The sequence below is a fragment of the Caretta caretta genome, chromosome 12 (assembly GCF_965140235.1).
Source record: "Caretta caretta isolate rCarCar2 chromosome 12, rCarCar1.hap1, whole genome shotgun sequence".
In the NCBI taxonomy this organism is placed as follows: domain Eukaryota; kingdom Metazoa; phylum Chordata; order Testudines; family Cheloniidae; genus Caretta; species Caretta caretta.
In genome coordinates, this window is record NC_134217.1 from 20,594,451 (window position 1) to 20,605,723 (window position 11,273).

General features: G+C 43.6%; 1 protein-coding gene across 1 annotated transcript; it reads right to left on the minus strand.

Annotated features, from left to right (window-relative positions):
* Positions 1-2,187: 2,187 nt before the first annotated feature.
* UQCRFS1 (ubiquinol-cytochrome c reductase, Rieske iron-sulfur polypeptide 1) lies at positions 2,188-6,240 on the minus strand. Its single transcript, XM_048816756.2, has 2 exons — positions 6,008-6,240; positions 2,188-2,976 (listed from the first exon to the last, which is right to left on the minus strand). Exons 1-2 carry the CDS (start codon positions 6,216-6,218, stop codon positions 2,366-2,368), a joined length of 822 nt encoding a protein of 273 aa, XP_048672713.2. The 5' UTR covers positions 6,219-6,240; the 3' UTR covers positions 2,188-2,365.
* Between the last annotated feature and the right edge of the window lie 5,033 nt (positions 6,241-11,273).

Consider the following 11,273-nt stretch of genomic DNA (forward strand, 5'->3'; position numbering starts at 1 on the left):
ACTCAAACATGTTAGACTACAGCGCTTGAAAACTAGAGCCAACATTTTTAAATGTTAGGCTCCTAAATAGAAACAGACTGGTTCACAGAACTTCTGAACAGCAGAATCTCACTGACTGAAATAGGAGTAGCAGATGCAGCCCTCATGTAGATCTACATATTTAACACAGTAAAATTAATATATTAAGAAAAATTGGAACAGATTTTTTTAATACTCATTGTGATACTTTATCATGCATAGGTAGAAGCTTTCAGGTTTCACTTATGGATGAGTAAGATGCCGTGGGCGCAGAGTAATTATGAACTTGCAGACTCCAAAGGAGCAGGGAAGCCCCAAGAGCACAAGTTCCAAGGCTCCCATCTCAGCTAGGTGTTCAAGTTTCCCCAGCAGCCCTCCAGGCAGAATTTAGTTTAAAGTTATAGAAATTAAATATTTAGATTTGTTTCAAAGAATTTTGGCTGTTCAAAATTTCAAGAATACGTTTCAAAATCCTCCATGAAAACAGAATTCCCATTCTCTGCCCAGCCTTATATCTTTACAACATTGACTCAAGCATCTGGTTATGGCTAGTAACTGACATGAAAGGTTAGACTGCATCAACTGCTGTTCTGAATATCACAATTCTAATGAATATGGTGATTTACTTCGGTCACAGGGGAGTTATGGATTAGCAAATGTTCATAAAGTAATGTTATTTCCTTTATCTCCTCCTTTTCCCTCAGTGTAAATGTAAGTTGAAGATAACACCCCATTATTGCTAGTGAACTTAAACAAGTAATTTGTTTTCAACTGTCAAGGAAAATCCAAGCAAATATGCTTGTGTATATGTAAATTAGGCACTCAGGTTCCTGGCATCAAATGAACCTAGGTGGATTCTGTGAATATCCATTAAAAACAAGGTGTTATCACAGAAATTATTACAAACCCTTAATTCTACTAATACAAGCCCATATTGCTGTAATACTCAACTATCCTTGCTTTCTCTCCCCCAAGGCCAGCTGAGGTACAGCAGAGACTGACAAGAAATATAGTGACTTGGTAAAAGACTGGATGCAATTTAGAAATGTTTATTAAAAAATGTAAAATTAATAGAATGGGATCCATGCAGTATAGGTAGAGGAAGCAGTTGTGTGTTTTTAAAGACACCAACTTAGAGGTATTCAGCTTAATGCCAGACAGTTGCAAACTGAAGTAAGTGTTTTATTTAACACTTTTATAGTTTCATATAGAGGTTGAAAAGAGTTGCAGAACTTTTACAGCTGTTATGAGGTTACATAAGTCATACATGGAAGAATTATGTACTCAGATATGGCAGTCTGTTCTTAAAGCCACGAGCATAGATTTTCCTATGTGTTATGCGTATATTATATAAAAGCCACCACTGGAAACAGCATCTCCTTTTGTGGTAATGTTAAAATGAGGACACTTTCAGATTTAAGTGACAGACTAACTCTTCCAAAATACACATGCTTTAAAAAGGAAAGGATTATGACTGTGTCTCTCACATTATAATGATTCATCTAACTTTATGGACTGAAATTGTGTGAAAGCACAAATATAAATATTAGCAGTTCTAAAGCATGAATAGATGAATATCATCACACTTGCTGGTCAGAGTTTGCCTATGCTGCCTTTTTTTTTTGGTATTTAGAAAGTTGAGTTCCCATCAGTAAACTTTATTTTGTTTGCTAGTTAACTGCTTCTATTGAAGAAGTTAATGAGATTAGAAATTTTTCTGGCATACAACTACATACAGGAGTCTATGTTTGAATTACTTGTTTTTATTTTTAAATCAACAGTTTAATCAATGTTTATCTCCATCTACCATCAAAGTCAAAACTGATGTATACTGGTGTAGAAAGCAAGATATTTCAAACTAAAACAACATGTCTATAATGATGAGTAGGATTTTTTTTTTTTTTTTTTAAAGAAGTATGCCTCTTAGAGATTAGTTTTTATCTGTTCCCTAAAACAACTGAGTTGTTCCCAGGTCAGATTTTCCTATCATAGTATGCAAGGGTTTTCTGGAGAGTGGGACTGAAATGGCTATGGTTAAGTATGGAAAATTCTGGCTTAAGTTTTCTGTTCCAATGCTACATCACCCCATACTTATTACCAGGGCATCCATAACTTTATTAGGTAATGCCATCAGATTTCTTCAGTAATCAGACACTAACAGCAAGTAAATGACAGATCACTCAGTTCGATTCTTTATTGGGAAGCATTAAAGCATACTTAATAAGAGTGATTTTAGACAATTAGGTACATGTTTTAGGATCGTTTAGGTTTATACCACACCAGAATATTAATCCTTTTTCCAGAATGTTCATACAGCAAAAGATGAAGCAGACAAATGTCCAGCTATTTAACCAACAACAACTAAGTCATCAGAAGCAAATTCGTAATATGGAACCTCAAGGTTGGCTGGAGCAGGACCTTTTCTAATTCTGCCAGATGCATCATAGTGCGACCCATGGCAAGGGCAATAATAACCACCAAAATCTCCAGCATTTGCAATGGGTACACAACCAAGATGAGTACAGACACCAACCAGTATAACCCATTCTGGTTTTTTTACTCTGTCTAAATCATGCTGTGGATCTCTTAGTTCAGTCAATTGTACTTCAGCTTCCTGATTGATCTCCTTCTGGGTTCTGTGACGCACAAAAAGGGGTTTCCCTCTCCACTTGAAAGCCATATTCTTGCCTTCCGGAATTTCAGACAACTTGATCTCAATTTTTGACAATGCCAACACATCAGCAGAAGCACTCATGCTGGAAACAAACTGGGTGACAATATTCTTAGCAGCATATGCAGAGGCTACACATGTTGTTGCGGTCAGAAGATAGGAAAACGCTTTCCTAGCATCGCTGCTATCTTGAGAAGATTTTGTTTTATCTAACACATCTGAGCGACGGTAGTCAGAGAAGTCAGGTACTGTGACATCATTGTGGACGTAACGAACACTAGTTGGAGCTGCAACAAAAAAGTAAATACTATTAACTGCAAGCATCTTTATAATAAAGACCTAGTACTATATTACTATGATGCTGTTTTGTTTTGAGGAATTCAAGGTGAAATTGGAAAGAGGTCCATAAGACTTTCTGTTAACAGTAAATCTGATAACTGCGTATTGTTAAAAAGTAATTACCACAACAGGGCTGTAACTAAGACAATTTGGGAAACTTAACAAGTTTCTATCAAGAGACTGCAACCACCCACCAATCTCTGACACTATAAGCCAAGTCTATCTAAAAAGAAAAACTCTGATTGTATTCTGTTCACAACTGAGCTACGTAATGATTTAAAGAGCCCTGGCACAACTTAAAATACAGTAATAGTAAAGGACATTTTAAAATTCTATATCCTCTTAAAAGCTTGAAATCTGTTTCCTTGCTAAATCTTCCCTTCCTTACTTTTCTTACTGAAAGACTGCTTATGAACGATGGCTTACCACAATTTTAAAACTTTAAAAAACAAACAATTTTGATTTTTAGAGACAGTGGTAGGTTAAATGGCAGCCTATTATACATGTTAACTTTTTACACTGAAGAATACCATGGGCAGCAGGGAGGGAAGACTGACAAATTCTTAGTGATTTTTTTTTTTCATTTTAAAGTTCCCTGGAAACACTGGGATTAAGAAACATGGATTTAAAAAAAGCATTTAGACCATGAACCTGCAATTATTTATACATGTACTTTACTCTGACTTCAATGGAACCACTCAAGAGTGTAAAAATAAGCATGCATGCGTTTGCTGGATTACTGCACAAATTTAAGATGTTTCCCTCAGGTCTTCTATTCACACTCCAGTGCCAAACTTTATTGGTTGGATTCCCAGTTTCACAATTATTATACCAAAATGGTCCACTGGGTCAGCACCAATGCAAACTTACGTGGCATTTTTTTCAGAAAAAGTGAAGGCTATTTGTCTTAACAAAAACTGATACTCCGTTAAAGAATAAAGTAAATATCAACTTAAAGGCTGAAAATGCTACCTGCCAAGATTGTTATGTACTGAAATATTTAGCCTTATATTGCATATTTAATTTTTGTTTTTCTAGAAATTCCCATTGGTAACATAAAAAGGTTAATATTTGAAAAGATATTTAATCTTTTCAATGGAGAAGTGTAATTTAGCATTAACCCTCACATATAGCATTGAGTATAAACTGTTTCCTATTACTTGCACTGCAAGTATTAATCAAATGCATATCCTGTTATTAATTTTACAGCAGAATGTCAGCCTCAAATATTTGTGTAATTGTGATCACTACAAAAGCATCTTTCCACAAGGTATAGTAGTTCCCAATATCTGTGTAAACTGTGAGACCACACGGTGAAGGCTATTACTACATGCCACTGAATTGGAAGATTTTGATGGCTTCTGTACAATGTAGCAGCACACAGGACAATTTGAATTAAGGATTTTAAGTGGGGTTCTTATGCTGGAATTAAACTCTGAAAACTGTAGTGTAGATTTCAATGTTTGTATCTCAATTACATCAGTTAAAGCCCAAAATTTTCAGAAGCAGCTGCTAATTCTGAGTGCAATTTCTGGTCTCAAACCAAGGCTGAGGTTGATTTTCACCCAAGAGGTGCAGGTGCTCTGTGCCTCTGAAAAATCAAGCCAAAACAGTGTCAAGTTGGTCACTCAGAACTTGAGCCTCCCCCAAACACACACATTCAATGGCCACTTTAAGTGCAACTGTTCCATTTACAATAAAAATATTAACTAAATCAAGCAAAGGCAATCTGGAAACAGAGAGAAACTATTCTGTCCATTTTGTGCAGGCTTATATCCTCATTGCCTTATCTTCCCTAGAAACTAGGTTAATGTTTGGAAATCTTGAGAAATGTCCACAAACCAATGTTAAACAAGACACGAGTCACTATAGACAAAACCAAGTGCCATTTAACATGTCAACTGGTCAATACTTGTGCATGCCCATGTTTATGGACTAACACGTGTAAGCCTGTTACTTTTCTTTTATATAGGAAAATGGAATAAATACTTCCAGTTTTAAAAACTGGAACATGGATAGTGTTATACTGAAGTTTTGCATGGAAAATTTTCATGGAGACCCGACTTTGCTAGGTTTGAAAACTAAGTCCTGTGAAGTCCACCACTATACAAACATTCTATTGAAAGGAACTACTCTGTCAGTACCCTTGCATATACTATTGCAAAACACTGCATGAACTGGACAACAATAAGGCTGATGGCATGAGTCTCCTGGTAAGATTAAAACTATTGTTTTTGTAACCATAAAGAAGCCCCTCACTTTTGGTCTCTGATGTAGTTCTTCACTTGTAGTTAAAACAATTAAGTACCATCAACATGCTACATGCAGTGTTTTCTGTTCTCTCCCTATTCTGGAGCTGTGAAGTGAAATCCTGCCTGGAGTACCTACGAAGGAGTCAAGCACAAACTCTTGTCTAAAATCACTGCTTGTGATCACGTAGTTTGCACTGGATTAGAGTCAATTACTTCCTCAAGTATGGAAACACTCCAACTGTTCACATTTCCCAGGGTCCCTCAGTCCCACACACAGGGGAGATTTACAGCACCCCTGCACCAGACCCTATGTGGGCTGAGAAGGCTTCGTCCGCTAGGGACAGACACAAACACTTCCTAGGGTGCAGCTCAGAGTCAGTAACTCACAGCTGAGCTGTACGAGAAACCCGAGCATGAGAAGTGCAGCCCCAGCCCCCAAGGTCACTCCCAAGGCCAGGCCAACCCTGAAGTGCGGCTGCAGAGGGGCCGGCTGCAGAGGGGCCAAACGCAGGCCTGGGTCAGTCCCCACTCACACAGTGACCTGAGGCGTACGGGGGCGGGGGTCTCACTGGGATTGCGAGCCTCCTCCCGGGCTCCCTCCCACCCCCGACGCCATGCGCCACAGCGACCCGGGCGCTGCTCCCTAGGGCAGCGAGGCCCACAGGCCCCAGTAACGCTCCCGACCCTGCGGCTCCATCTCAGCGCCCCGACCCCAGGCTGCCCCCACCGTTCAGGCTGGCGGTGGCGACGAGGCCTCCGCGGGGCGCTCGGCCGCTCAGCGATTCCCGGCACAGCACAAGCCGCTTCGGGTCCAGCGGCAGCTTCTCGGCCTGCACCACCAGCCCCGGGACCAGCGGCTTCAACGGACCCGGCACGGCGTGCGCCGCGGCCGACAGGTACGGAGCCAAGGGGCCGGCGCGGGCGGCCACGGACAACATGGCGGCGACTGCGACTCGGACAGATCACCTCAGTCACTGGCGGGCGCAACCTGCCGGTAGGCGTAACCACGCGAGGACGACGTGCCCCGCCTCCTGCACGTACGTACGTGCGCACACCCCGCCCCCTTGGCTGGGGTGGGGGCCAGTCAGGCTGCGCTTGCCGAGGGCACTGCGTGACGTCATCCAGGCATCCGCCTCGGCGCGCAGGCCCGGCTATGTCCCGCCCCCCCAGCCTTGGGCTCTGGTGCCCAGTGGCCGTACGTAGGCTCCATGCCAGACTGGGTGTCCTCGGGCCCTGCCAGGGCAGCACGGTGATGTCATTCGGAACACCACTGCGCCCCAGTGAAAAGAACAGGAGGACTTGTGGCGCCTTAGAGCCTAGCTAACCTATCTGAGGGGAGCTAGAGCTCACTTCATCCCATGCATTCAGTGGACAATACAGTGGGGAGATTTATATACACAGAGAACATGAAACAGTGGGTGTTACCGTACACACTGTAACCAGGGTGATCACTTAAGGTGAGATATTACCAGCAGGAGAGCGGGGGGAACAGGGTGGGAACATGGGAACTTTTGTAGTGAGAATCAAGGTGGGCCATTTCCAGCAGTTGACAAGAACGCCTGAGGAACGGTCCGGAGGGGTGGGGAATAAACATGGGGAAATAGTTTTACTTTGTGTAATGACCCATCCACTCCCAGTCTCTAGTCAAGCCTAAGTTAACTGTATCCAGTTTGCAAATTAATTCCAATTCAGCAGTCTCTCACTGGAATCTGTTTTTGAAGTTTTTTTGTTGAGGAATTGCCACTTTTAGGTCTGTAATCGAGTGACCAAAGAGATTGAAGTGTTCTCTGACTGGTTTTTGAATGTTATAATTCTTGATGTCTGATTTCTGTCCATTTATTCTATTACATAGAGACTGTCCAGTTTGAATCATAGAATATCAGGGTTGGTAGGGATCTCAGGAGGTCATCTAGTCCAACCCCCTGCTCAAAGCAGGACCAATTCCCAATTAAATCATCCCAGCCAGGGCTTAGCCTGACCTTAAAAACTTCAAAGGAAGGCGATTCCACCACCTCCCTAGGTAACGCATTCCAGTGTTTCACCACCCTCCTAGTGAAAAAGTTTTTCCTAATATCCAATCTAAACCTCCCCCACTGCAACTTGAGACCATTACTCCTTGTTCTGTCATCTGCTACCACTGAGAACAGTCTAGATCCATCCTCTTTGGAACCCCCCTTCAGGTAGTTGAAAGCAGCTATCAAATCCCCCCTCATTCTTCTCTTCTGCAGACTAAACATCCCCAGTTCCCTCAGCCTCTCCTCATAAGTCATGTGTTCCAGTCCCCTAATCATTTTTGTTGCCCTCTGCTGGACTCTTTCCAATTTTTCCACGTCCTTCTTGTAGTGTGGCGCTCAAAACTGGACACAGTTCTCCAGATGAGGCCTCATCAGTGTCGAATAGAGGGGAACAATCACGTTCCTCGATCTGCTGGCAATGCCCCTACTTATACATCCCAAAATGCCATTGGCCTTCTTGGCAACAAGGGCACACTGTTGACTCATATCCAGCTTCTCGTCCACTGTAACCTCTAGGTCCTTTTCTGCAGAACTGCTGCCGAGCCATTCGGTCCCTAGTCTGTAGCGGTGCATTGGATTCTTCCGTCCTAAGTGCAGGACTCTGCACTTGTCCTTGTTGAACCTCATCAGATTTCTTTTGGCCCAATCCTCCAGTTTGTCTAGGTCCCTCTGTATCCTATCCCTACCCTCCAGCGTATCTGCCTCTCCTCCCAGTTTAGTGTCATTTGCAAACTTGCTGAGGGTGCAATCCACACCATCCTCCAGATCATTTATGAAGATACTGAACAAAACCGGCCCCAGGACCGACCCTTGGAGCACTCCACTTGATACCGGCTGCCAACTAGACATGGAGCCATTGATCACTACCCTTTGAGCCCGACAATCTAGCCAGCTTTCTATCCACCTTATAGTCCATTCATCCAGCCCATACTTCTTTAACTTGCCAGCAAGAATACTGTGGGAGACCATGTCAAAAGCTTTGCTAAAGTCAAGGAACAACACGTCCACTGCTTTCCCTTCATCCACAGAGCCAGTTATCTCATCATAGAAGGCAATTAGATTAGTCAGGCATGACTAGCCCTTGGTGAATCCATGCTGACTGTTCCTGATCACTTTCCTCTCCTCTAAGTGCTTCAGAATTGATTCCTTGAGGACCTGCTCCATGATTTTTCCAGGGACTGAGGTGAGACTGACTGGCCTGTAGTTCCCAGGATCCTCCTTCTTCCCTTTTTTAAAGATGGGCATTACATTAGCCTTTTTCCAGTCGTCCGGGACTTCCCCGGCTCACCATGAGCTTTCAAAGATAATGGCCAATGGCTCTGCAATCACATCCGCCAACTCCTTTAGCACTCTCGGATGCAATGCATCCGGCCCCATGGACTTGTGCACGTCCAGCTTTTCTAAATAGTCCCGAACCACTTCTTTCTCCACAGAGGGCTGGTCACCTCCTTCCCATGCTGTGCTGCCCAGTGCAGCAGTCTGGGAGCTGACCTTGTTTGTGAAGACAGAGGCAAAAAAAGCGTTGAGTACATTAGCTTTTTCCACATGTACCATTTTTTGGCCAATGTACATGGCAGAGGGGCACTGCTGGCACATGATGGCATACATCACATTGGTAGATGCGCAGATGAACGACCCTCTGATAGTGTGGCTGATGTGATTAGGCCCTATAGTGGTGTCCCCTGAATAGATATGTGGACACAGTTGGGAACGGGCTTTGTTGCAAGGATAGGTTCCTGGGTTAGTGTTTTTGTTGTGTGGCGTGTGGTTGCTGGTGAGTATTTGCTTCAGGTTGGGGGGCTGTCTGTAAGCAAGGGCTGGCCTGTCTCCCAAGATCTGTGAGAGTGATGGGTCATCCTTCAGGATAGGTTGTAGATCCTTGATGATGTTGCAGATACAGACTAACATGGCTGCTACTCTGAAACCTGTCACTACGTCCCAGTGACATCATGCCATGTAATGCCTGAGGTCACATGGGGCCTTATAAAAATGAGATATTGCGCCATTAATGATGTCACGTCACCATGCGAGAATCACAGAACGGCAGTGCCCTCCAGGGGTCACCTAGTCCAGTGGTTCTCAACCAGGCGGGCCACCAAGCTGTGCTGGCATTAGACTTGTTGGGGCCAAAGGCAGAAAGTCGAAGCCCTGCCGCATGAGGTTGAAGCCTAATGATCCAAGCCCCGCCACCTGGGGCTGAAGCTGGAGCCTGAGCAACTTAGCTTTGCAGAGTCCCCTGTGGTATGGGGCCCAGGGCAACTGCCCAGCTTGTTACCCTCTAATGCTGGCCCTTGCTCTTATATCCAGAAAAACAGTAGTTGTGGGCCGTGAAGTTTTGATTGCATGTTGTGGGGCCTCAGAAAGACAAGGGGGTTGAGAACCTCTGATCTAGTTCATTCATCTCATCTGGAAAAATTAAGTATGAATGTGTTTAGAATGTGTATGTTGTATCATAACATTGTGCCTTATATAAATGACATATGGTGCCATAATGACAAACTCACATGAAACCATCACCCCATGTACCAAAACACCCTAATTCTGCAACACAGATTACTGAACTACCAAACTGCTTCAGATAAACACCATCAGATCAGCGCAAAATGCCATCACAGCACAGAATCATCAGGTCATATTGAAGTGCTGTCATATAGCGACAAAATGTCATAATGTCACAGCCCAAGTCACTGTCTTGCCATTACAGTTTGTAAAAGATTATAGCACTGTCACATCATAGACCCATGATCATGCTTGCCAATAGGTCATCATAGTCATAACAACTTTGTCTTGTTGCTACACAGTGTCATTATGTTACATCTAATTGCTATTTAAGCAGATCCAAAATGGCAATCACATAAACATGTCACATGAAAACACTATCCTGTCACTCCAAAACATCATCACATCATCCCCGCCTCAGCATGATGACAGTTCACTGTTGTGTTTTTGGAATGCTCTTTTTTATTCTATCTGATCTTTAGACATTTATATTACACTCATGGTCCTGGTAGCAAAAGCCACAATCCTACAAATGTGCTTAATTTTATTACCATACTCAGGGTCAGGCCTAAAGTTCTGTGCGGGCAGACACTAGCATCTAGACAAATAAATCATATAGATGATACAATACGAGACACAGGGACATATACAACTTTTTTATTTTATCCGGGGAGGTGTGAAGGGACATGCTCTCACACTGTCAGGCAACGAGCGAGCTCCTCTGGGCCTTTTCAAGGAGAAACACCTGCAAGATTTGTTCTCCCTGGAGGGAGGAGGAGTTTAAAAGGGAAAAACCTGCCATGTGCTGGGGTGGTGAATAGGTAATTGAGACAGGCTTGGGAAGAAGGAGCTAGCTATAAGCCTCACAGGATCTGAGCTATAGGCACCATGAGGGGGAGCTGGGGCTGGGGCTGGGGCTGGAGCATGTGTAGACTAAGTTTAAAGGGCTGCCACAGGAAGACTGCCTGAGTTTCAGGTCAGATTTGTTTCTTTTTTATTTCCCATAGACTTTTCTTCTCCATAGGGGAGGACAGAGGGGAGAGGACTTGTCTCTTCTTTACTCCAAGTGGAGAGGACCTGAAGTGATGGCTGGAGTGGACTCCTGGTCCCCCAGGGTGCAAGAGTTAAAAAAAAATAGCTGTTGAATATTCTCTTTACACTATTCATGTATTATAGCAGGGGCAGTCCCCCTGATAATTCAGTTTGTCTCATCATCCCAAGAGGGGCACAGTCGTCAGATGATCTTGGTTGTTTGAAAGTCCTCTCATTGCCCTGGGGGATTAGCTGGCATTTGGTAGCGAAGCTGGGTTGAAGGTCTCTAATGCACCAAGTTCTAGTTCCTTTCTTTCCTGGCAGGAAAATGGCTCAGGAAACGCAATTTCTTCTTCTTGAGAAGGGCACCTTTCTGCGCCTCGGTGAGGCTCGTCACCAGTCTATGCTTCTCCTACTCTTTCTGCAAGCAAGCTGGCTGTTTGCCTC